This window comes from Mesoplodon densirostris, chromosome 2, assembly GCF_025265405.1.
Source record: "Mesoplodon densirostris isolate mMesDen1 chromosome 2, mMesDen1 primary haplotype, whole genome shotgun sequence".
In the NCBI taxonomy this organism is placed as follows: Eukaryota; Metazoa; Chordata; class Mammalia; order Artiodactyla; family Ziphiidae; genus Mesoplodon; species Mesoplodon densirostris.
Window position 1 is genome coordinate 153,667,405 of NC_082662.1, and position 27,092 is coordinate 153,694,496.

General features: G+C 42.1%; 1 protein-coding gene across 3 annotated transcripts in view; it reads right to left on the minus strand.

Moving 5' to 3' along the window:
- Positions 1–27,092, minus strand: part of CACNA1E (calcium voltage-gated channel subunit alpha1 E) — a 300,372-nt gene that overhangs the window by 85,254 nt on the left and 188,026 nt on the right. For all 3 annotated transcript variants that reach the window (XM_060088531.1, XM_060088530.1, XM_060088529.1), the window contains exon 8: positions 3,198–3,313. In XM_060088531.1, coding sequence (XP_059944514.1) covers positions 3,198–3,313 — 116 coding nt within the window. The remainder of the gene's footprint in view (positions 1–3,197; positions 3,314–27,092) is intronic.

Here is a 27,092-nt window from a genome sequence, read left to right on the forward strand (position 1 = left end):
TCTACTAAGACTTATTAGGATGTGCCTCACTGACACCCCTCCAAACTTATAACAAAACAGCCCTTCATTCCCACGTGTGCTGGGATTCTGAGCCCAACTATTGGGAGTGGTGTGGATGAGTTCTGATCACCGCCCCTGTCTCAGCCACAGGCGAGGGAGCTGGAGGCCCCAGCAATCATTCCCTAAGATCCCAGCTGCCGGGAAAAGCTTGCAGCAGGGTCTGTGAAGCAATGCTTTAATTTAAGCACTTCTAACAAGTAAAAGGACAGGCATAAGAGGGTAAAGTTATTACCATAATTCCACCTGCATATAAAACTGAGAGTATAGGGCTTCCCTGGTGGCGCAGTGGTTGAGAGTCCGCCTGCCGATGCAGGGGACACGGGTTTGTGCCCCGGTCCGGGAAGATCCCACATGCCGCGGAGCGGCTGGGCCCGTGAGCCATGGCTGCTGAGCCTGCGCGTCCAGAGCCTGTGCTCTGCAACGGGAGAGGCCACAACAGTGAGAGGCCCGCGTACCGCAAAAAATTAAAAAACAAACAAAACAAAACAAAAAACCTGAGAGTATATAATGTATTTCCCAGGGAGGGGAACACTTTGAGGCTCGGAGGGTATCATGCAGGATGGCCATTATAAAGTCATAACATTTAGCTTTCTTTTTTAAGTACAGCCCTGTGGCAAAACTAAGTTAACAGGTTAAATGTTATTGGTGGGATGCTCCTTGATGAGGACAAAGAGGGTTTTAAAGTCATTAATAGCACTTGCTTTTGGAGGGCATCCTTTTAAAATTAGGTACTTGTTAAAATACCTCATAGCAACATGAATGACCTCAGCGAGAGAGTCTTTTTCGCTCTGTGCAGTGTTGGGGCTTTGGGATCAGCAGACGGAGGGTGTATGGTGCTGCTGAGTACCTCTGGGAAGCGCTCGAGGGCTCTGGATGGGCTGGAACGGCCCTCCCATCCCCCCCATGCCTTTTGCCAAGTTCGCTTTCGAACTTGAGCATGTCTTTCCAGGCAAATGTAACCCATATGTCTCTGAATCACTCACGCTCCACTTGTAAAGGGAAGGGCCAGGAAGCACAATTTGACGTCGCAGTGCGTCTTTTTTTCTTAGAAGAAGAGTGCTGGCTTTGCCAACTGGAAGAAAACGGAGCCTTGGGATTCTGCATGCGATTGAAAAGCAAAGCCGCAAAGAGCAGCATTCTGGGCTGCCTGACCCTGAGCAGGACCGTGGCAAGGGTAGGGAGGGTTGTCTTCCAGCTCTGCTGCCAGCGTACTAGCTAGGGTGGTCTGTCAGACGGCTCCCCTGCCCAGCAAGCCAAGGGCAGTTGGGAACTTCAAGCTGCCGGCCTGGCCTGGAGGCAAATCTGCTGAGATATTGTTCCAGGAAGAGGGAGGGGAGAGTCACATTCACCTCCACACAAGAGCCTCAGAGGAGAAAGGGCAAAATGGAAGTACAGTCACCACTCCCATGGCTCTTGCTTCCAGAAGCAGCAAAGGAATGCAGATAGTCCCAAATGAGACATGGCTTTTATCTGGCTTTGACATGGCCCTTTCCACCACACATGCCCTCTCACCCCTGAAAGATAATCCAAAGTTGACTCCTGAACTGAGAGAGCCTTTGTGTGCTGTGATCTGAATAAGAGTCACAGCATCATTCCAAAGCTTAGAGAAGAATAAGGGTCAGGCACCTAAGTAACCAATCCTATTCCAAATTTTTCCAGAGAGACCTCTTTGTTCTCTGCTTTCTACCAGGAACAGAGCAAAGATGCTGACTATCATGTGTATTTTTTTTGATTAAAAAATATTTTACTCTTTTGCTCAGGAAGATATACAACATCAATGCAACGCAACCTTTAAAATAATAAGGAAATCAAATACATGCTTTTTACTGACAGATGTGGGGTGATCGATGCCCCTCATAAGCAGCAGAGCCACAGTCAAACTTGCATCTGGGGGCTCTGTGGGTTAATGAAATCGGGATAAATCTGGACCTATCCTCAGGGCTGGGCAAGAATTTTTCCCGAGCCTGAGCCACAGAGTGAGGAGTTGACGACAGTGCAGGGAACAGGGAAAACCAATTCTCACCATCATCTATTAGCTGCCTTACTGCAGTGGCCTCACAAGCAGTCTCCCTGCTTCTGGCCTCGTCTTCCTACTGTCTGTTCTCAGTGCAGCAACCAAGTGCTCCTTCAAAATCTTAAACAGAGCATGTCCCTTCTCTGCTCAAGACCCTCCTGTGGCTCTTGCCTTACTCACCGGAAAGCCCCAAACTTTACAATGGCCCGTAAAGGTCACACACAATCTACTGCCTCTGCTCCCACCACAGCTGTCCTCATCCTTACTCCTGACACCTTCCCCTGCTCACATCTCCTGCTCTTCCTGGAGGGCTCCTGGCCCCTCCCACATTAGAGCCCGGGCACTGGGGTTTTCTCCCCTCAGAGTTCCCTGTGGCTCACGCCCTCATCCCTTTCGAATCTCTCCTCACACAGGTCTACCCTGACCCTCTATTTAAGACTGCAACCTACCCTAAACCCCTAACCCTACCTACCTTGATCTGTTTTCACTGTACTTATCACCTTATCAAAAGTTATTATTTTGTTCATCGCTGCCTTCCCCAGCTACAGGGTAATGAGCTCCAGAAGAGTAGAGCTCTGGGGGGAATTCTCCGGCAGTCCAGTGGTTAGGACTCAGCGCTTTCACTGTGGGGGTTGGGGGGGGCCGGGTTCAATCCCCGGTTGGGGAACTAAGATCCTGAAAGCCGCGTGGCATGGTCAAAAAAAAAAAAAAAAAAAAAGTAGAGCTCTGGCTCATTGCTGTATCCTAAGTGCCTAGAATAGGACTTGGCACAAAGTAAGCTCTCAATAAATATTTGTGGAATGCACAGACTGTTGTTACTAGTAGTAACGGTAGTAGTATAGAATGTCATCAGCCCAAACTCCTGGGTTATGTTACCTTTTACTCAGGTCACCTTGCTAAAATGCCTGCCCCGTGAAAGGCGTTTGGCTGAAGAATGGGGACAGACTCCAGAGGGAGAAAAAGGGATGAGCAGGGAATCCAAAAAGCCAACAAGTCATCTCGAGCTTCTCTCTGCTCTGGTCTAGGCTGCCCCTTTGAATGGAAGTACTGGGAGTGGGAACGAGGGCAGGTCCCTGATGTCTGGGCAGCCCATCACCAACCTCCTCCAGCCCCCAGGCCTTACCTGCTTTGTCTATCCAGGCGCGGTACCCATTCAGCTCACGCTCGATCTGCTGCTGGCGCCGCAGTTTCATGAAAGCTCTCCGGTTCTCCACTCTCTCTCTCTCTTTGGCAAATTCCCTGTGGACAAAGCAGATAAGATTCACCAGGCTTGGGCAGTGCCATGACTAAAAGGGTGAAACAAGCAGGAGAGAGAGCGTGTTTGAACAGGCACTCTGTATACCCCATTTCCTTTGTCCCAGGCTGCAACGGTGATCTCCTTAAAATGTTGCACAGAAAGGCACTTCGTTCAGCCTCCTGCAGGAAGCCTTCACAGATCAGTTTCATTCCAGCACCGATGCTCTCTGCTTGCTCTATTTTGAAAGGTATTGACTTAGTAACGTGACCAGCTAGCTTCCAGAATGCTATGTTATATCGCTCTGGCTACGACGGAAGCCCTTCACCCTCTGAGGGGCCCAGCTACCCTTTCTGCTCTTAATAACAACAGGGACTAATGTACATTGACTGATGACTATGTGCCAGCCTGTATGAAGTTTTTCATACCCATTAACTCATTTAATCCTCAAAATCACCCTATAAAGTAAGCACTATTAAAATTCTTATTTAACAGATGGGGAAATCAAGGTTTAGGGGAGGGAAGTAACTTGCTGGGATCTGAACTCTACCCATAATGCTGTGCTTTCTCTGGTGGCCTGTACCCTGTGGTGCTCAGTATGGGCTGCCATGGAAGACCACGACACTGAGGCCTAGAAGGGCTGAAATGCTGTTTGAAGATGACTGGTCGAGATTAAACAAGAAAGGTAAGGGACTCCCCTGGTGGTCCAGTGGTAAAGAATCTGCCTTCCAATGCAAGGGACATGGGTTCAATCCCTGGTCAGGGAACTAAGGTCCCACATGCTGCAGGGCAACTAAGCCCTCGCGCCACAACTCGTGAGCCCACACACCACAGCTAGAGAGAAGTCCACATACCACAATGAAAGATCCTGCCAGCTGCAACTAAGACCCGACACAGCCAAGAATAAAACAAACAAACAAACAAACAAACAAATAATAAATAAAAAGAAAGGTAAGGACACAGGAAGGGCACATGGCTCCAGTAGAAAGACAATAGGAAGATGGGGTGGTGTGGAGGGGAAAATGAGACAGACGGAAAAAGCCAGCATGAGGGTCAGAGATAAGACAGAGCCCACTAACAGGCACAGGGGACCACAGCCACTCTGTGGCACAAGATGATTAAAAAAAAACAAAACCAAAACGAAACAAAAACGAAAGCTCCATGGGAAAAAGAAGACAGAAGAGGAATGAGGCGTCCCTGGCAGAGAGGAAGATGATCAGATCCAACGAGTGAACAAATGGGGATCAAGAAACATTCATTTGCTAACAGGCCCCTCCAGATACCACCTCTGCACCAATGCCCGTCTCATCACCAAACACCCTTCCAGCCAGAACACCTCTTGCTAGCGTAGTGCCTCCCAGCCACGGCTCACGCACTCTCCTACTGCCCTGGAAGCTGTTCCACTTACTCAAGGTGTTCCCCGTCAATACAGAGCAGCAGCTTGAAGATAAGAGAGTCTAGCACCCACTGTGGGTCCTGCCATCTACTCCCTCATGTCCAGGGAGGAGAAAATGAGCCAGGGGCTGAGGGACGTGCCCCAGCCCCGGTGCAGGGAAAGGAGAGGTGCCAGTCTACCGTGAGGCAGAGGGATATACCGGTTTGGGTCTCATACGGCCCCTCCTTCCAAGACAGAGATGGATTCCTCGGGCACAGACACCTTACAATGGTCACAATCAGGCTAAGGGCATGGGGACAAGGCACACGGGCAGGGGAAGTTCTCCTGGGCTTGGTTTCAAGCTCAGTGGGTTCTCCTAAGGCTGCTGTGGGGGAAGAAAGAGTTGAGCAGGGCCAGCGAGAGTCAGGGTAACAGAACTTAAGCCCTGGGACCCCTCCTTTTTTCACCTGCCCTTCTGGATTTCAGCAATTAGAAAGTAACAAAGAGCTAGCTTGGTTCATGGCGTCACCATCTACTGAAGTTCCTACCTTTGGTTCTTTGTCTTCTTTCTATCCTTCCTGTCTGATTAATGCCATTGTTCTGTGGGTTCTGTCTTCAGAATGGCACTTGGATCCACCCTCCCTCCTCACCCTTACTGCCTCTTCGTCCAGAACCTCATCCTTTCCTGCCTGGACAACTGCAATAGCACCTACTTGGTCTCTCTTCCTTTCATTTCATCTATTTCACAGTTATTCCAGTTATCTTTCTAAAACGTGCACTGGATTTTACCACTTCCAAACTGAAAATAATAACCATGGTGAGTGACATTTATGGAGCACTTTCTAATTTCCAAGCACCTTCATCCATTTTGTGCATTTAATCTTTACAACCAAAATGAGAAGAAGGTAGAACATGTATTTTCAGCCTCGATTTAAAAGTTAAACAACTTGCTCAGGTTCAGGTAAGAGATGGAGCCAGGTTTGGAACCCAGGCCTGTCTGCTCTAAGAGCCCAAGCTCCCCACATATCTGCCAGCCCAGTGGCACATTTATATGCTGCTTTCTTTATCTTTTCATATGTATGTGTCTTCATTTTCCAACTACGCTCTAGGGAAATCCAAGAGGGTTTTGCAGGAGGCAATGTTTTGAGTAAGACGTTGAACAAGGAGAATTTAAGCAAGCTATGGGCAGGGGAACACAATAATCTTTTAGCTTCTGCATTATTACCAACATCTCCATTTTCCAGCTCAGAAAAGTGAATCTTGGTGGTGGGATGAATTGGGAGGTTGGGATTGACATATATACACTAATATGTATAAAATAGATAACTAATAAGAACCTGCTGTATAAAAAATAAATAAAATAAAATTCAAAAATTCAAAAAAAAAAAAAAAAAACCCAAAAACTGAATCTAAGGGGAGTTAAGGGGCCGGCCACTAAGAGGAACCACGACCCTCAGATCTTCTAAATTCCCTCTTCTCTCTACTCTATCCTCCCCTCCTCCACAGTCTCCTCCACCAGCTGCTAAACACCTAACAGACCCTTCAAAGGCCTTCACGGCTGGATCTGAACCTTTCATTCAAACCTCACCTCCCATCAATCCGATCTATCTCTTGCCTACTTGCAGCCCACCACGGCCATGCTCGAAACACAGCACACTTCCCACAGTTCCTGAAAAAGCAGTGAGGGATCTCAAGGTTTAATTCACACTGCCCAGAATCCATTCTTACCTTGCCTGAGTCTTTTTTTTTTATTTTTAACATCTTTATTGGAGTATAATTGCTTTACAATGGTGTGTTAGTTTCTGCTTTATAACAAAGTGAATCAGTTATACACATACATATGTTCCCATATCTCTTCCCTCTTGCATCTCCCTCCCTCCCTCCCTCCCTATCCCACCCCTCTAGGTGGTCACAAAGCACCGAGCTGATCTCCTTCTTCAAGGCCAGGTTGAAATGTCACCTCTAATGTTTAGCTTTCCCTTCCCCCTCTCCCTTGCCCCCAGTCTTCTGGCCTCCTTTCTACCTTCCCTCTAGATCTTCACAGCTCATGTTACAGCCAGACCTCTACTGTGGTGAGCTGTACATGTGACTCTCTCTCTCCCTCTATGTGAGCTTTTTGAAAACATTTTGTCTTACTCAACTTTGCATCTTCCAGGACTAGACTAGGTCTGGCATATAGTACTTATTCAATAGCTTATTTTATTAAAGATACCCAGGCTGACTTGAGGAGCACACTGATAGCTCTGACCTGATTCCCAAAGGCTTAAATGAGGGGGCACAGCATCTCTGCACTGACCCAAATGGAGCCAGGTGAACTAGCGGGAATTTAGCAGTTGCCAGGTAACTCCTGGACACTGCCACCACTATTTTTCTTTGTTTGGCTCCACTAAAATCTCTGTAGCATTCGTCTATGAAGTATGAAGTGTGGCACCTCTATCTGACCCCCAGGATGACCGCGTGGCTCGATTTCCAGTGGGATAGCCCAAGACACCACAGCCTAACCTCCCTGTATATTTGGAAGTTTCCTGGCTCCAGTCTCACCAGTTGGCTTCCCTGCTCTCCTCTGCCACTGCAGGCCCCCATTTCCTCCCACCCTCCCACCTGGCATCTTACAGGTCCAGAACCCAACAAATCTGGCTTGGTCTTTTTAAGAAGCCTATTGGCTAAAAGAAATAAAGAGTATGCACCAACGGGGCTACTTCCTAAGCAGCTCCCGCATGTCAGTGGGGGGAAGAAGGGCTGTGTTTGGGGTTCCTCTGTACTATGTTTATCATTTGGCCTTCTGTGGGTTTTTTTTTTCATCTTTGCTCTTATTTATTTATTTATTTATATTTACAAAAATTGGATCATCGCATACTGTCTATAGCACGTGACCTTCTGTGTTTTGTTTTGCTTTGTTTTGTTTTTCAACTGGGAGCCTAGGGCAGAAAGTCTGGCAACCAGTGTCTTTCATGACACTTCTTAACCCCCTCCCTTGCCATCACAGTGTTTGTGCCCATGGCTTTTCTCTGACTAATCTGAAGGTTCCATGAGGCCAAGTAGAGGCTGAACCATATCACATTCTATCAAGGACCCATGAAGTTTAATCCACAGCCTAGTATTATAGTAGATTCCATAGATTATAAATAAAATATTAAGCTTTTTAAGCCACGTTTGTCAAATTTTTATTTTCTAAATCACTTTCATGTAAATTATTTCATTTCGATTTGCAAAGACCCTGGGAGATTCAGAAAGGTTACGTCCCCCAAATGACCAAATTATCAGGAGGTAGAGCCAGAATTCAAATGAAAGCCTTTTGATTCCAGATTACGTGCTGTTTCTACGAGGCCTGAGCTGTCTTCCATGTTACGTAGCAGTCAACATTCAAAATCCACAAGAGGGATTTATTTTTCAGCCAAAGGTTGAGCAAAGTAAGGATATAAAAACAGAGTTTTGTGTTTTTTCTAAAAGGACTATCTTTTTAATTGAGAGAGCAGCATAAAAATCCATTGCTCTGTGTTGCGTTACTAAGGACCTAGTATCAATGCTACTAATTTGTTGCATTAGTCAAGCTAGTGATGTGCTGCTTGATTTTGTGTCTCTATCACAGTCACCATTTATTTATACACATATTGCATTCTGGAGAACACAGGGACAAACAGGATTCAGCTCTATTACCTGCCAAAAATAAGTGATTATTCTAACCTTAGATTCAACATGTCTGCCAGTCTTGTGAGTATATATGTAGCCAGATGGAAGAAAGGGAAATGTGTTCCTCCCACTGGTCCCTCTCTTCCCTGAGGACCTGAGTACTCTCTCCTCTTCACAGAGGATTATCCTGGGGTTATTCAGATGATGATGCTTTTGCAAAGATAAAACATATGGCCGTTACCTTACTTAGCCATCTCAATGACCACTGCCAAACTTCTTAATGAAAGGTGCCTCAAGGAGTGGCCCTATGGATATTTCAATTTATCCAGTTTCCTTGGATCAAGCAACAGGAGGTTCAAAAGGAGAAAAATCTGGCTTACATTAGAAGAGTGCTCATGTCCCCTAAGAGCACTTAGCTTTAGCCTGTGGCTCAAGGTAAGAGGATGCGTAGTCAGCTCCTTTTCATTTGCTCCATCCAGTGTTTCCACACCCCTAGATGTAACAGAACTCAAGCTAAGATGCATCTAGGCACTCAGGAAAACAAAAATAAATCCCCATGTGATGTGGCATAAATACCACCAAGTCAATTCTCAGAGCTAGGTACCCAGGTAACCTTTGCTGCTAATAAACTAGGCAGTAAACCTCTCTGTCTCAGTTTCCTCTTCAGCTAGTGTTGCCATTAGAAAGACACGAAACCCCCCTGCTCATAACCAGAGCAGGAATAAATCTGTTTTAGTCTGGAAGTCCTGAGTGGATTCTTGTAAGAGATTGTAAAATGATAAAAATTCAATGAAATGGCAACCTATGGAATGAAAAGGCAGCCTATGGAAAGGAAGAAAATATCTGCAAATCATACATCTGATAAGGGGTTAATATCCAAAATATATAAGGAACTCACACAACTCAATAGCAAAAATAAAATAAAATAAAATAGGCAGAAGAACTAAATAGACATTTTTCCAAAGAAGACATACAAATGACCAACAGGTACATGAAAAGGTGCTCAACATCACTAATCATCAGGGAAATGCAAATCAAAACCACAGTGAGATATCACTTCACATGTATTAGAAAAGCTGTTGTCAAAAAGACAAGAGATAACTGTCAGAATGTGGAGAAAAGGGAACCTTTTTGCACTGTTGGTGGGAATACAAACTGGTGCAGCCACTATGGAAAACAGTATGAAGGTTCCTCAAAAAATTAAAACTAGAATTACGATATGGTCTAGCAATCCCGCTTCTGGGTATGTATTCAAAGGAATTGAAATTTCTCTCTCAAAGACATTATATACCCCCATGTTCACTGCAGCATTATTTACAATAGCCAAGACATGGAAACAACCTAAGTACCCATCAAGAGATGAACGGATAAAAAAATGTGGTGTGTGTGTGTGTGTGTATACACACACACACACACACACACACAATGGAATATTATTTGGCCATAATAAAGATGGAAAAAAAAAAACCTTGAAGGCATTATGCTAAGTAAAATATGTCAGACAGAGAAAGCCAAATACTGTATGATCTCACTTATTTGTGGAATTTTAGAAAAACTGAACTCATAGAAACAACATTTTGGTGGTAGTCAGGGGTGGGGTTGGGGGTGGGGGAAATGGGTGAAGGTGGTCAATAGGTACATACTTCCAGTTATAAGTAAGTTCCGGAGATGTAACGCATAGCATAGTGACAGTAGTTAACAATATTGTGGTGTGTATTTTGAAGCTGCTGAGAGAGAAGATCTTCAAAGTTCTCATCACAAGAAAAAAAATGTAACTATGTGAGGTGACAGATGTTAACCTACTCTGGTGATCATTTCACAATACATACAAATATTGAACTAACACAACTTAAACTCATACAATGTTATCTGTCAACTATATCTCAATAAAACTGGGGGGAAAATCCATTGCATTTCATTCAAATATTTCTTACCCAATTCTGTTATCCATAATTTTTGGCTGCCTTTTTTTTTTCCTGGGAGGAGAAATGGCAGTTCCCCTCAAAACACAGCTGTCACATAGATGGAAGGATGATGACGTGGAGACAAGCACAGCTGGGCCTCTATTCTGGTTGTCTCATGTGTATGCAAGGTTTGGGATTTTAAACTTTAGTTACCAGAACAAAGAAGGAGGCTGATCTATATCCCCATACTGCATGGTTACGTACAATTTTCTTCTTACGTCTGACTTAGTGAATTTACATTTGTGACTGCTTTTGTTTTTTAGCAGTTTACATGAGAGGCATAATTTGTACAAATCAACTATTCATACATAGCCAGTTCCATATTATTCACAATTAGATAAAGTGGAAGAATGATGTAGATAATCTCAAACATGGTACAACATCCATGTGTGTTTATCTTGTTTGCCAGGGGGGCGGGTGGTGGGGAGGAGGTAGAGTTGTCTTTCAAGTCATGTTTAGGTTAATATTAAAATTAATTTATATTTTATGAACTTCTGAACCTATAAAGGAGCCATAGGTAATTCACAAAGTGGCTCATCTGTATATTGATAAATTAAAGTGGTTGGTTTTGGTCCATAGGGTGATGGGAGGGGCTTTGAACACTCACGTTGCTAGAATTTATTATGAGATGACTAACTGTTGGGGGTTAGGAGTGAGGTTTGCTGAAGCCTTTGCTCCAACTGGAAATTCCTGCCCATGTTATGTCACCTCAGGATCACAGGGCACCTGAACAGGTATCTCTATATTTACCTAGCGGCGAAGATGTTCCGGTAGGTCTGCTGTGACAAGAAACAGGAATAAAGACACAGACCTACTAGAGCCTGGACTTGAGGACACGGGGAGGGGGAAGGGTAAGCTGGGACGAAGTGAGAGAGAGGCATGGACATATATACACTACCAAACGTAAAACCGATAGCTAGTGGGAAGCAGCCACATAGCACAGGGAGATCAGCTCAGTGCTTTGTGACCACCTAGACGGGTGCGATAGGGAGGGTGGGAAGGAGACGCAAGAGGGAGGAGATATGGGGATATATGTATATGTATAGCTGATTCACCTTGTTATAAAGCAGAAACTAACACACCATTGTAAAGCAATTATACTCTAATAAAGATGTTAAAAAAAAAAAAAAAGAAAGAAATACTCTGTTGGAGGATTAGATGGCTCCCAGTTTTGGCTTCTAGCTCCAGACTCCTCCTCCTGGTTCAGTCCACGTAGGGAGCTTTGTTTACAGATACGGAGGCCCTCGCTGTTGTCATGGCAACCAAAAGGAAGACGAAGCCCGCCAGGAGGGGCTGTCCCCTGTGACTCAAAGACCTGTTTACCCACACTCCTGTATGCACTTGTACACTTCATCACACACACACTGGCACAAATGCACACATGCTCACACTGGCACGCAGAAGCATATGTGGACAGACTGCCAAGCTCACAAATGGCCACGTGGTCATATTTCTATTAATCTTCAAAGTCCATATTTCCAAAGTGCTTCACTGCCCCAGTGGAACCTTGCCAGTCTTCTTGTAACATGTTTGCTTTAGGAAAGAGGAATTTGGGTTAGACATAAAACAAAACAAAACAAAACAAAAAAACAACCCTTTGACCCTAACTGTTCTAAAACTAACAAAGAAATTGGGGGAGGTCAGAGAAGCACTTGTGTGTTGGCAGTGTTTTCATTTCGATTTCATTGGAGAATGGCATGGGTGTGGTGGGGTGGAAGGGGGTTGTAAAACAGTCTTTCAGTGTACTTAGGAGCCTGGGGAATATTTTCTCCCATTTTTCAGAGGAGCAAACACAGCCCCGAGAAGGTAAATATCTTACTGAAGGTCACATAGTTCAGCTGTATTACAGTTATTTATACCTTATCCCTTGATTTGTTCCAGAAAGGATTTAAGGAGACTTAGGTTGTCAATAAATAAAGGCCAAAACAGCACCCAGTTCTCTAAATGCCATCCAGTGTTGACTCTAATAAGCAGAATGGATGGGCATAGAGGAGGATGAGGGATGCATTAACTCAGGCACTGCATCATACCATGTCGCTTCTCCTTAGAGATCAGGGGCTCCAATGAGCAGAAGTCCTTCCCTAAAGCAGTGAAGGCAAATAAATGGTCTTACACAGAGTACTATAGCCTACCCTCACTCCTCCACGCTATACCCACAGCAATGAAAGAAAGGCCACGAGTCTCACAGGCCAGAATATCAGGTGGGAAGGACCTCACAGACCACTTCCCCAAGTGTCGCCTTTTACATGCGAGGAAACTAAGGCACAGAGAGGTCAGAGGGCTTGCTGGCCCCAGGCTGACAGGGTGCTCGGAGGCTGACCTGGAGCATCACTTCGATCTCCAGGTTCCAAAGCCAGTGCCATTTCACATCTTCATGATATTTCAGTCATGAGACCTCAAAGAGGCAGATTCTTTTAGGATCCTGGGAAATTTGCTCAGTCTTTTTTTTTTTCCTTGTTCTTCCTGACATTGAGATCTCGTTTATTTATTTGTTTGAGCAGATGCAGGGGAAGGCCTGGCAACTAACATAAAGGGCATAATGAAGGAACTATGTTTCCTGTTTTGCTTTTTAACCTTGAAGTTGGTATAATCCAGACTGTTATAGCATAATGATTAAAAGTTCTGAAATGTGACCGAACTGGGTTTAAATCACGGCTCCGTCAGGGACCTGGGGCAAGTTCTTAACCTCTCTGAATCTCGGTTTCCTCATTTGTAAAGTAGGAATAAATACTGTACCTCTCTCAAAGCGTTGTGAGGATTAAATTAAATAATAGATGGAAAGTGCAAAGTATAGTATCCAGCACAGACTAGGTATTCCAAGTGCCTATTTTAAGTACTGCTGACATTCCTAAGAATGTATCATAATACACACAAACTACTATCAAGGTCCTTATCTATCTATCTATCTATCTACTTATTCTGCTTCCAAAATATAATTTATTGAGTGCCTACTACATGGTTGGCATTGCTTTAGCATATGGGGTACAGCAGCAAACATAAAGGTAATAATCCTTGGCCTCATGGAGCTTACATTCCAGTAGAGGAGACAGGCAATAATAACAAAGATAAGTACAAGTATAAAGGATGTTATATACTGATAAGTGCTGAGGGGAAAACAAAGCATGAAGAGGAATAGTAAGTATGGGGGTAGGGTCTGGGGTTTGGGGTAGAGTGGCTGGGAAAGGCCTCGCTGAGAAGACTTGAGAAATGACAGGAGAAGTGTGAGAGAGTGAGCCATGCAGATTTCTGAGGAAGAACATTCCAGAAGAGGCAACGGCCAGGGCAAAGCTGTGGGGCAGGAACATCCTGGAGGAGCTTCCGAAGAACTGAAAGGAGCCAGTGTGGCCGCGCTGGACGGAATAAATAGAAAATGAATGAGATGAAGTCAGAGTGCGTAACAGGCCACATGGAGGTGGGAGGCTAGACCAGGTAGACCGTGGATAATAACCTGACTTTCACTTGGTGTGATCTGGAAACCATGGGGTGGGGGTGGTTTGCAGCAGAGAACTCATGTGACCTGGTTAAAGTTTTCAAAGAATGTCTCTGACTGCCCTGTTGAGAACAGACTGACAAGGGCTAAAGGTGGAAGCAAGGAGACCTCCCAGGTTATTTCCAAATCATGACTGCCTTGGTCAGAGTGGGAGGAGTGGGGACACTGAGAAATAGCGGGATTCTGGGTATATTGTGAGGGAGAGCTAGGAAGACTTGCTGACACATTGAATGTGGACTATAAGAGAGACATGAGTCAAAGATGACCCTCAAGGTTTTTTAGCTTGACCAACTAGAAGGATGGAGTTCAAATAACTGAGATGGAGAAGAGCAGTTTCTGGGGGGCAGACCAGGAGTTCAGCTGTGTATCAAGTCAGCTGGATATCCTGACACATTTATATGAAAGATCATTGGGCCCAAGAGCACCAATTCTCTGTTATCCACACGAGATCAGCCAGCTGTTTCAAAAATCATCTGCTGTGACTGAAACAGCCATCCTAGACTCCTTCCATACCCTGCTTTCTCCTCCAATGCCCACAGGTGCTAGAAAGATGTTAACTGATTTTTCAGCAAGATATTATCAAGAAATTGTTTTAGCTATTGCTGCAAATACAATTCAAAACAAAACCCCACAAACATTCTTGAATGCTGCACTATTTCACTCTAACTAGCTTTATCATTTCCTTCTATCATCAGAGATGACCACGGAGTAGCAGGTACTAAGAACACAGTGAAAATTTTTGAGTTCTCACAAGCTTGTCCTTACAACTTTTCAGGAAGGAAACTAAGGAACCCTTCACACTTTTACCCCCATTTTTCCGATTGGAAAAATAAAGCCCTGAAGGATCAACTGACTTTTTTTTTTAATGAAAAACAGTTTAACGTATATACTGTGCCTCAGTTTCATCTAAAGAAATAGTAAGAAAATGCAAAAATTCTTTCCAAAGTCTACTTTTCAAAATATACAAGCATGTCAAAATAACCATCTTTACTGTGTGTCTAATATAATCAATGACCACTACCTTTCTTTGTAAAAATGAAACCCCCTAGATTAAAAATTGTTGTAATAATAGAAACACATTTTTAACACATATTTAATGTGTTCTATGCCACAGGCATTGTTCTAACTGCTTTACTTCTATTATTTCATTCATCTTCACGACACTTTTAGGTATATACTATTCCTATCTTTGTTTCCAGATGTGAACATAGAAATATTGCCAGAATTTATGTTGAGGAATGTGTTCATTGTTCTTTAAAACTTGGGATACAGGCTAAATCAGTTCATCGTGACTCTTGGAGAGGCACAGGGTTACAAGGCAGAATTCTGATCTCCCTACTCTGTTGAATTCCCCCCAGGGTGTACCCTCTCACTTTAGCACATAGACACCATGGAAGCAGAAACCCAGGGGCACACATGTCGCTTTCTCCCTCTCTGTGCATATAACAGTGTGTGTTTCAGTCACAATATTTCAGTGAGTTCAAAGCCCTGCGGTGCAGGAAGAATAAGCCGCGAGGGGAAGTAAGAGCGTTTCATATTCCTCCTTCTCCCCCATTTCCACCCCCCTAAAGCACTCTAATTACAGTATGAAAGAGGCATCTTGACAGAGAACAAATGGCTGTGTTCTTTTCAGAGACACGTTCTGCATGTCTCTGAGAAGTGCCGCAATCAGTACCCTCCCCGAAAGGTTCTGAGGCGTGTGAGGAGTGGGCGCGGCTGGGTTCAAGGGAGTGGCTGAGAGTTGATTACCAAGTTCAGCCATTATACACTGAACACTGTGTGGGCAGTTTGAATTTCCCAGAATCCTTTGTTCCACCTCCCCAGATCATTTAAACATTAAAGATGCCTCTCAGGAAGGTCAAATCTTCTTGGTTCAGCATCAAAGGATTCTTCTCTGATTCTTCTCAGCATCAAAGCCCTTTCTTCTGCTTTGGGATGGACAAGCAGAACCAAAAAGAAGGCCCAGAGCTGAGAGAACAGCAATGGTGAAGGGTGAGGAGAGAAGCAGACATCTAGAAGGAAAAGTTGGAGACTTGCTGTAGGCTAACACACCAAACGTGAGCTCGCCACACAGACAGGCTGACCAGGCCTCCCCACTCACTGCCCTTTTAGATGTTCCATGAGGGGCTAGACAGGAGTTTTCAATCACACATCCATCCATTCACATCCTCAGGGTATATCAGAAAGCTCCTCAAACGTAGTTCCATTTCTCAGATGGAAAATCAAGGCTTAGAACAGCAGCTATACTTGCCCGAGTCTCACAGTCTATACTAAAAATAGCTGTACCTCAACCATTTCTGTTCATTGTAATTGTCCACTTGTTGGTGACCCTATTATGTTATAAACTTTCTGAGGGCAGGGACTGTGTCGAACTGTTCTCATTCAGTGTTACACCCACGGTGCCAGCACAGAAGGGTTGCTCAACAAACGTTTACTAAGTGAACGAAGGGGCAACCACCGGACACAGAGCAGGTTCGGATTTTGGAACAAGAGGCAAGACTGGGTCCAGTGGAGTGAGTGGGGCCTGTGCCGTGTCTCAGTCCCGGGTCCTGGATGTGCAGGGTCAACAAGAGGCGGGGGGCACGTGTGGGTGTGTGACTCCAGCTTATTCTTTCAGGAGAAAGAAACTTCTTCACTTAGGCTTCTCTGCTTTGCTTTTTCTCCATCTCCTTCCTTCTCCTTGACACACGGGAATGCCTCAGCATCCAGGCCTAGGTCCTCCCCCCTAGCCATTCTCCCTCCAGATGATCCTGTACAGGCCCACGGAATCAACCTCATCTCTATATTATCAAATCTATAGCTCCAGCCCCAACTCACCAATGAGCTCCAAACACGTTTATGCAACTGTCTACTTGTGATCGGTAACTGGGATGGCAAACAGGCATCCCAAACTTAACATGGCCAAAATCGAATTTTTGATTTCTCCCCCAAGTCCCTCCCCCTCTAGACTGTCCCACCTCAGTAAAGAATATCAGCCAAGCTAGGAGTCACTTTCAATTCTTCCCTTCTTCTCACTGCAACCCCAATACAATCCAATTCCTAGCCATCCAACTGCCTCTCTCCAACTCCACTGCTGTCCCCTGAGTCCAAGCTACTCTGCTCTCTTGCCTGGATGCTTCCTACCTTCGGAAGCCTGAAGTAACCTCTCTAACTCACTTCTTGTTTCTACCCTTGCCCCAATCCCCCTATTTCCCTCATAGAAGAAAAATAAGGAGTGACTTTTTAAATAAGTCATGTTACCCTCCTGCTTAAGACTCTCTGCTGGCATCCCACAGTTGTCTACGAGACGCTGCATGAGTCTGACCCTTGTCTGTCTCCTTGACTTCAGGGAACCTTCCCTGATCACAGAACCAAAATTAGTAATCCCACTACTTGTCACACTCTATTACAACTACCTGTTTGATTTTATTAATAACATTTGTTGCTAAAAGATTACCTTGTTCAACTATTTGTTTTTTTGTCCTCCCATAAGAATGTCTTATGGGGGAAAAAGGGGGTCTCTTCTGCCATATTCACCCTTATATCCTCAGTGCTCATAACAGTGCCTGGTACTTAGAAGGAACTCAACAGATACTTATTGAATGAATGAATAAAGGTAACAGAACATGCAGAATTATACATTCTTTCCTCTGTAGGTAAGTTATCATTATGAGTCATGACCATTGCATATCCTATCTACTGGTAGTGTGATCAATTCCTCAACCTCCAAGAATTAATTCTCAACCAAATCTAAAACTAAAATCTGCACCTTTTCTTAGAACATGAACTTTCAAAACCACTCCAAAGCTATAAAGCATCAATCATGGCAGGAAATTCTTTAGTGTATTCGACTTAAATATTTTCTACTGCAATTGAGACCTTATCCTTCTGCAGTCTCACTGAAGTTGATGGTTATCATCTTTTATTCAGAAATCTTTCTCAAGTTGAGGATATTTAATACATCACCATCTTCTTTAGCTTGTCTTAGAGTTAAGCAGGGTTCTTTGTGAAAATGTAATTAATTATTACCTCATTGAAAGTTTCAGTGTCTCTTAGCGACAAATGCTACAAAAGCAGGTGATGTACAAGCAAAGATGTTCTCCTGAAAGGCTGGCATGTGGTGGACATTACTGTTTAGGACTATGTAGGCTATGCACTTTCCAACGAGGACTCTGTAATAATACATACACAACCAAAGAAACAAGATGTTCTGAGAGATAATTAAACATGCACTATAGTTTAAAAGAACTGTACTTAGACTCAGTACACCTAGCTTTGAATCATAGTCCATGGGAAAGTCATTCAAGCTCTCTGAGGCTTGATTTCCTAATAAATGGCACTGATAAAAACAACCTCACCGAGCTGTTGTGTCAATGGGCTCAAAAGAGCAAAGGTACCCATCATGGTGTGGAGCATGGTACGTCTTAAATATGCACAAGCTGAATTTGAATCTGAAGCCCCAAAGTAGCTAGTTCACTTAAAGTATAAAGCACTGTGAGTGGATGACTCTCGCTGTTGATATTTTATCATCTTGGGATATTAACTCAAAACAGGTATTTGGGTCAAGGATAATGTAAATCAACACGAAAAAGGAAGGAATACCAGTGAAGTTCAGAGAGGAGAAAAGTACGTCTTTTGACAAAGTCTATGTTACCAAACATTAGTAAACTATTTGGCCACTTCTCAATTCTAACTGCTCACCTCATAGATTTCTCGATAACTCTGCCACCTTCAGAAGAAACCACTCCTGCATAGGACTTTTTGATGAGAATTTCCTTTAGAGAAGATGTTCCAGAGTTTGGAACAATCAGGGTCATGTGTGCAAATGAATACATTAGTCGGGGTGGGGGTGGGGGAGCCGCCAGCTTGGATCATAACCCTTCACCCTAGCATAGACTTCTAAGAACTTCCAAGCCCTTCCCTTACCAAAGTTTATCCTAATATATATATATAGCCATCATAGATCTGCTCCTCACAGAGCAGTGGTACTCAAAGTGTGGTCCATGGACCAATGCCCATCTGCACGTTGTTACTAGTTCATGATAAAATAAATTCAGAAATTAAAAGTGCTTAGTAACTTCTACAACAATTTGATAGATATTTTATGTTAATCAAATTTAAGAATAAAGTTGAGGGCTTATATTTATGTCTCTGTGTATTTTTATTTATTATGGTATTCCATTTTTGTTACAATTGCATTTCACAGAAGTATCAATACACACTAGACTGGGAATGTTCAAAAGTGATTTTTCACTAGAGATAGTTGGAGAAGCACTGTCTGGAGCAAAACCAATGTTTTTTGCGGCTGGAAGATGTGGTATTGAGATCATAACACTAATTTCCATTTATTTTGTGTTTATGATATAACAGAAACTCTGCTAAATGTTTTATAAGCACTATATCATTTAACTTTCATAAAAACACAAAATACACGCTGTCATCTCACTTTTAAAAAGAGGCCAAAGGATATTTAAAAACCTGTTTGAAGTCATAAAACGAAGGAGTGATGGCACCAATATCCTTTTGACCATAAATAGCTCTAAAGAGGCAGATGAGAAGCCAGTAGGCTAGTGCCACTTGATGCCCTTATGATTATATTGGTAGCATTTAGTCACATTTTTTCAGTGTATCTTTCTCTTCTTTCTTTTTTTGCACCCTCCTCCTCTGCTTTTTGTTTTTCTTCTTTTTCATTCTTTTTTTCTGTTTTCCCTTCTGTCTCTCATCCCTGAGGATGGACTCAGCCAAAAGGATAGAGCCTGAGGTCACAAAATCCCCTGAACTCCACTACAGGATGTCCCTGCCCTACCCTGCTCTGTGTGGTTGAGCGACTGAAGCCATAAGGAGGCATGAAATTCACATTCTCATCCTGTGTAGAAAGTATTATCAAATGGTAGTTAAGAGAAACGAATTCTCATTAAAAGCACCAATATTCAATAGCATCAATCACAGCCACATCCTTTTGTAAGTTAAACCTGCTCTGCTAATAAACACTAATCATTTTTTCACATATCTTGCGTCCAAATATTACAATGAATTCTGAGTTTAAGTTAAAATATTACTTATTTTCAAATCTTCATTCTTACCAGAGAACACACCTTATTTGAAAACACTATCTGTGAATACATGTGGCTACACAGTCATGAAATGGTACATGCACACAATGGGTCTATACATAACACGTGTATAGCCAGAGCCCTACTTATAGGAAGGCTCACACCTCAAAACATATACCATGCCGACATTATTTCCAGAGGTTAACCTACTGCTTTGCAGTCATGCATCCTACCTGGGGAAGCAGTAAGTACAGGCTTTATGTTTGAAGGGGTAACTAGATAGGTTTTGACTAAACAATTTTGCTTAAGTGTGAAGTAAGGTAGTCACTATCATGCTAGAACTGTATTTCCACCTCATGATGCTCAGGAAACTGTTGTATCTCACAGGTAATCTGAAAAGTAAAAAAACTGACTTCTACTTCTGGCAGACTCATGCACTAATGTTCTGAAATACATTTTCCACAAAATATCCGGATGCTGGATAAATTACAACACGCATGCTAATTAATACATTCCTAAGCTTACAGGAAAGTAATAGAAATCTCTAAGGTTAAAAAGGTAAAAATGATACATATTATGCAAGTATTGTCCCTGGTCTCATCTTTTCTCAGATTTGTTCCTAGATGTCTGATTTTTTTTTACTTTAAAATTCTTCATTCATCTTAATTCATTTCAGTTGAAACTGAAGTATTTTCAGTTGAAATTGAAGTACACTGCAAATATTATTAACCCAATTAAAATTTTGAATTTGACCTATGTCCTATGATCTTGCTAAATTTGCTTATTAGCTCTAGTAGTTTGTAGATTCTATTGTTAGATTTTCAAAACATGCAATCATATTGTCTGTGAAAAAATTAGTTTTACTTCTTCCTTTCTGATCTATGTGTCCTTTATTTCTGTTTCCTACCTTTATTAAAATGGCTCGGATCTACAGAGCAATGTCGAACAGAAGTGGTGAAAGTGAAAGTTCTCGCCCATTTCCGGATCATAGGGGAAAAAAAGGATTCATATTTCACCATTAAGTATGACATCAGCTGTAGGTTTTTAGATGCCCTTTGATCAGACTGAGAAAGTTCCCTTCTATCGTTAGTTTACTGTGAGTTTTTAATCATAAAAGATTATTGGATTTTGTTATATTCTTTGGGGGCATCTACTGAGTTGTCACATGTGCTTTTTCCCTTTAATACTGTTAATGTGGTATATTATACTGATTGATTCTCAAATGCCAAGCCAACCCTGAACTCATGGATTAAACAACATTATCCTTTATAGGTTGCCAAATTTGACTGATAATATTTTGTTAAGGAATTTTGCATCTATGTTCATGATGAATATTATTCTGCAATCTTCCTTTCTAATTATATGTTTGTCAGGCTTAAGTACTGGGGTTATGCTGTCTACATCAAATGAGTTGGGAAGTCTATCTTCCTCTATATTCGAAAGAGTTTGTGAAGGTTTGGTATTATGTTTGGTAGAACTAACTGATGAAGCCATGTGGACTGGAGTTTTCTTTGTGGGAAAATTCTAAATTACGAATTTGATTTCTTTAATAGATATGGGTTTAATTAAATTTTCAATTTCTTGTGTAAGTTTTGGCAATTTATGTTTTCAAGGAACTTGCCATTTTCTCTAAGTTGTTGAATTTGCTGGCATAAATGTATTCATACTATATCCCTATTACCTAATGTCTGTAGGATCTATAGTGATGATCCCCTTTTTGTTCCTAATGTTAATAATTTATTTCTCTTTCTTTGAGATTTAAATTTCAAAGGTAAGTTATACAGTAAAGCAGACAGCATTGAAAGAAAAAGGCAGTGAACTGTAAAGAGATAGAAAAGATCAAAGGGAGGTTAATACTAATGTTAGACAGGATAAAGATCTTAAATAGGTCAAGTCAGGGTTCCATAAAAATAGAGGAGATAGAAGAAGGAGAAGGGGAAATATTTGAAAAGATGCCTGAATTTCTCAGAATTGATGAAATACTCAAATATATATAGTAAGCACAATACATATAAAAGCAGGGTAAATAAAAAGCAACCCATAACAAGAACCATTCAAGTAAAACCATACAGCACCAAGGACAAAGTCTTTAAAGAAGCCTAAGAGATTTTTTTAAATTATCATTTATTAAGGGATGTCAATTAGGTCTCATCAGTAATGTTGGAAGCCAAGATATAGGGAGCATATGTTTAGAATGCTGAGACAAAATTATTGTCAGCTTTGAATTATGAATCCTGACAAACAAACTTTTAAGAATGAGGTCAAAATAAAGATATTTTTTCAGATAAATAAAAACTGAAGGAACCTGCACCAAAAGATCTCTGCCAAAGGAAACTCTGAAGGATGTACTTTAGAAAGAAGGAAAAGAGAGTATTGAGTAGAGTTCCCTGTGCTATACAGCAGGTTATTATTAGTTATCTATTTTATATATAGTAGTGTGTATATGGGAAAAGAATCTAAAAAAAAACAGGTGGATATATGTATATCCACTTTGCTGTACACCTGAAACTAATGCAACATTGTAAATCAATTTTACTCCAATAAAAATTAAAAAAATAAAATAACATGTTGAAAAACTAAAAAAAAAAAAGAAAAGTTTACAGTGGAAGAAAGAATGGTAAGCAGAAAATGTGGTAGACATGCAAGTAAATCTAACAAATATATTTGTTTAAAATTGTAAAGATTATATATCTAAATTGTTGAATTAAAAAATTAGAGCTTCATATTGACCAATAATAGCTTATAAGCCAAAAATCAGGTAATACAAGTAATTGAGTTTTTATGTTATGAGGTAGGAGGGTTAAGGCGCTGAGTTTACAAAAATTTCATTAATTTAGAGTGCCTGGAAAAAATTAAAATTTATCCACTAAAAGAAAAGAAATAGAATGCTACCTTCCCATCTGATAGAAGGTATAAAGTAGACTAAGTGGAAAAAAGAATTAAAAAGCTATGTGAACTTTGGATGATAATACTATGTGCTGAGAACCCCAAAGAATCTACATATAATCTAATAGAATTAAGAGTATAACAATATTAATGAATACAAGTTATCAATTTCCAGAAATCAATGAAAACTAGATACCAGAGCAATTAGAAAATTAATAATAAAAAGGTACTATTTGTAATAGCAACACAAATCATGAGGTACTTAGGAATAAATCTAACAAAAGATTTGTATGACCTTTCTGGAGTTATGAAATTATACTGAAAGACATTAAAGAAGGCACAAAAAAATGAAGATATCTATATGTTCGTGGATAGACTTCTTATTGTAAATACGTCTCCCTAAATCACACTAGAGGATGCGAAGCATTCCAATAAAAACCCTAACAGATATTATCTTGGAACCTGATAAGGATGTTAGAATTCATATGGAAAAGAAAAGCACCAAAAAGAGCAAGCTGTTTTCTTATAAGTGGTGGGTCTCTAAAATGAAAATGGGTCCATTTCCCAAATCATTCTCTCTCTCTCTCTCTCTCTCTCTCTCTCTCTCTCACACACACACACACATCTAAGTCAGTTAATTACATGTAAAAGGCAAAATTTTATAAAATTTTTAGGATAGAATATAAGAATATCTTTATAACCTTGAGGTAGAGAAGGATTTTTTTTAAAAACAAGTTTTAAAAAAATAAACCATAAAAATAAGACAAAGAAATTAGAACTTCAAACTTCTGTTCATAGTTAGGACATGACAAAACAAAATAATGATGTGTTACAAGCTGTGAGGAGTTACTTCAAGACAAAATACTAACAGCAACAAAAGTAATGTTTACCTAGAGCATACAAAGAACTCCTAGAAAAGGACAAATAATCCAAAAGAAATATAGACAAAAGATGGAAACGGGTAAAATACAAATTGGCAATGAACATTTGAAAATATGCTCAACCTCATTAGGAATCAAGAAAACGCAAATTAAAACCACAAGATGCTGTTTATACACATTAAGCTGACACAAAATCAAAAGTCAAAAAGTTTAAGTGTTAACAAGGATGGCGAACAACAGGACCTCTTATAAACTGCTGGTGAAATTGTAAACTGGTACAATCACTTTAAAAAATAACTATGCATTGTCTCATAGAGTTGAAAATGCATATGACCTATAAGCCCAGAAAACCACTTCCAGAATCTTCATGGCAACATACTTGCATTAGCAAAAAACTAGAAGGACCCACCAACAGGAGAATGGATAAATAACTTGCAGTACATTTACACAGTGGAATTCTACACAGCAATGACCCAAGATGAATAAAAACATACACAGTACGTTCCAATTCATATAACCAAACAACGATTTATTGTTTAGGGAAGCATACATAGATAGTAAAACTAATGAAAAGCAAAGGGATAATAAGCGCTACCCTTGAGGGGAGGTGGGAGAAGCAGCTGGAGAAAGGCCATTGGGCTCCACTGGTACCAGTAATAATGCTCTCTCTCCAGCTTCACTGTGAATACACAGACACTCATTTCATTTATGTTTGTAACACATATATGGTACAAACCTTATATAAAATTACATATATTTTTTCTTTTGTGTATATGAAATATTTCAGACAGAAGGGTTTTTGTGAGTCAATGAGCCATGAGTCATGAAAACACATTGCTTCATGGTTATGAGGGTGTTGAGTTACCTTGAATAATAAGAAAAATAGCACTGACTAGAGGGGAAGAGCTGGTTTCCAGTCCCGACTCTGACGTAGCCTAACTGCGTGATTCTGGCTAAGTCAACAGTCTCTGTTCCTTACAAAATGGGGATAATAATTTCTCTTGAAGTTATGGTGCAAACAAAAGAATAAAAAATATATACAAAGGTGTTCTGGAAAAGGTAATAAGCCATATATATATATGAAATATATATATATCAAAAGACCCTAAAAACACATGCAGGAAATAATTTTTCTTCCATTTCAAGACACTGTGTCTGTCAGCTGCATTCTTTTATAGTTGACCCAATGCCCCTTCTTTTTTTTTTTTTTTTTTTTTTTTCTTTTTCTTTTTGCTGTATGTGGGCCTCTCACTGCTGTGGCCTCTCCCGTTGCGGAGCACAGGCTCCGGATGCGCAGGCCCAGCGGCCACGGCTCACGGGCCCAGCCGCTCCGCGGCACATGGGATCCTCCCAGACCGGGGCACGAACCCGTATCCCCTGCATCGGCAGGCGGACTCTTAACCACTTGCGCCACCAGGGAGGCCCCAATGCCCCTTCTTATAAAAATGTATGTGGCAGTCGGAAAGCACGTTAATATTTACCCTCACCAAGTTCAGGGGGGAGCATCTGGGTTCTCAGTCCCAGCTGCCTGTGTTCACTTAAACAGACCCTTTGACATGCCTTCCTCCCAAGCCTGCGGTTACCCACCTTCTCAAAGGGCCAAGCCCCAGCCAGCTAGGTTGGGCTTGACAAGCCAGAAGAGCTGTGAGGAACCCCAGGCCATTTAAGTCCCTAAGTAACACACCTGATTTCCCAGCATATCACCCTGAGCGACTTTCCAGAGCAGACTGTCATAGATTCCAGAGTTCATTAAAGGAACATTAAAGATCAAGACAGAAGACAGGAAACCCCCAATGGAAGACTGTGAAGGCTGGGGTGAAAGTGCCATCTGTTCTCCCTGCCCCGGCACCTGCTTCCCTGATAACTCCAGGGTCTCTGTTCCCATCTGGCTGCTGGGGGTTAGATGTCATACTTCTTCCTTCAGGGGGAGCCCTTCTGTACCCACACCAACCACCTCTCTTGAAATCTGTGAATTAAGGGTAGCTTGTTGAAACACCCACCCCCCACCCCCGGTCTCATGGTCCTCATCAAGCCAATCACATTTCTCTTGCCAAGGAGATAGCAAAAGACACACAGCAGCGATAGTACCAACAGGCAGAACAATAAAAATTAGCATCACAGGGCTTCGTGTCCCGGTCCGGGAAGATCCCACATGCCGCGGAGCGGCTGGGCCCGTGAGCCATGGTCGCTGAGCCTGCGCGTCCGGAGCCTGTGCTCCGTAACGGGAGAGGCCACAGCAGTGAGAGGCCCACGTACCGCAGGAAAAAAAAAAAAAAATTAGCATCACAAGTCGCCCAGGATCTCCACCCCTCTTTGAGGGGAGCTAGAGGAAAGTCCATTTTAGAGTCTTTTTAGAATTCCCTTTGTCCTTCACCCATAAGCCTGCTTTCCTAAACACCTCCACACAAGAGAACTCTCCACAGGAAATTCCTGCTAGCATCCCCACCTTGGCCCGTCCCCTCTGGACATGCCCTCCCTGGATTAGGAGGGCCTTATGATTCCTACTAGCCGCAATCCGAGCTGCAATATCTGGATAGCAATAAGGACTAAAGGAGGCTCATCATCTTACTACCAGCCTGAAAGGCCAACACTCAGAGACACGAAGCCACTGTTTGGAAACCTGGGTTCTTATTGACCTCCAAGGCTCTGTAATCAATTTAATATGGGATGAAAGTGTGGTCCTCGGCACCAAATGAAGGGCTGGGGATAATAAGGATGGAAGTCAAATATCAAAAGGCACATCTGACAAGGGTAGATAGACAATAAACATTGAAGAGGAGTCAAGGGGCCTGAATTCCAGCCTTACTCTGACACTTGCCACCTCTGGGTCTTAGTCAAGATAATTCGTGGGGTGGAGGTGACTCTATGACCTCAGCCATGAAACATTCTCTAAGGGCCTTGCTAGCCTGAGCACTTTCAGATTATAACTCAAATGAAACCCAATGTTAGTTACATCTGATGCTCCCAGGAAGTGAAATTTACAGAACTAGGATGCAGGGCGTGAAGCATATGAAGAAATAGTCCAAGTTATATAAAAAGCAAAACAATCGGGGTACAAAATGAGTAAACTCTAGAAACCAGGGATAGTAAAACAATGAGATATAGGTGAATTATTCTAAACAGTCTTGGAGATAAAGTTTGAGAGGGTCTCTTAAAAGTAGGTATAGTCATGCTTTTCCCACAGAACTGAACATAGCACCTGGCTCATAGTAGGAACTATATTTATGCATTGAATGAATGAGACCAGGATGGAGAACATCTGCTGGAGAGGGAAACACCTGCCCAAAACACGGCAATTTAGAACATTAAAGGAAAGACTTAGGATCCTTCCAGAAGTAAAAAAGAGGTATCCAAGAGAGTCTGAGTCAGTAGGGGTAAGGGGACTGACCCCCAAGGAGGAAGATGGTACAATGTGCTGCTGTCGGTAGAAGGTAGACTGCATTGGGTTAGTCATCCACAGGGTCCAGCTGTGTTCCCCTGGAGACTTGTACAAGGCCTTCAGAACACAGCACTGACTGACTTGAGG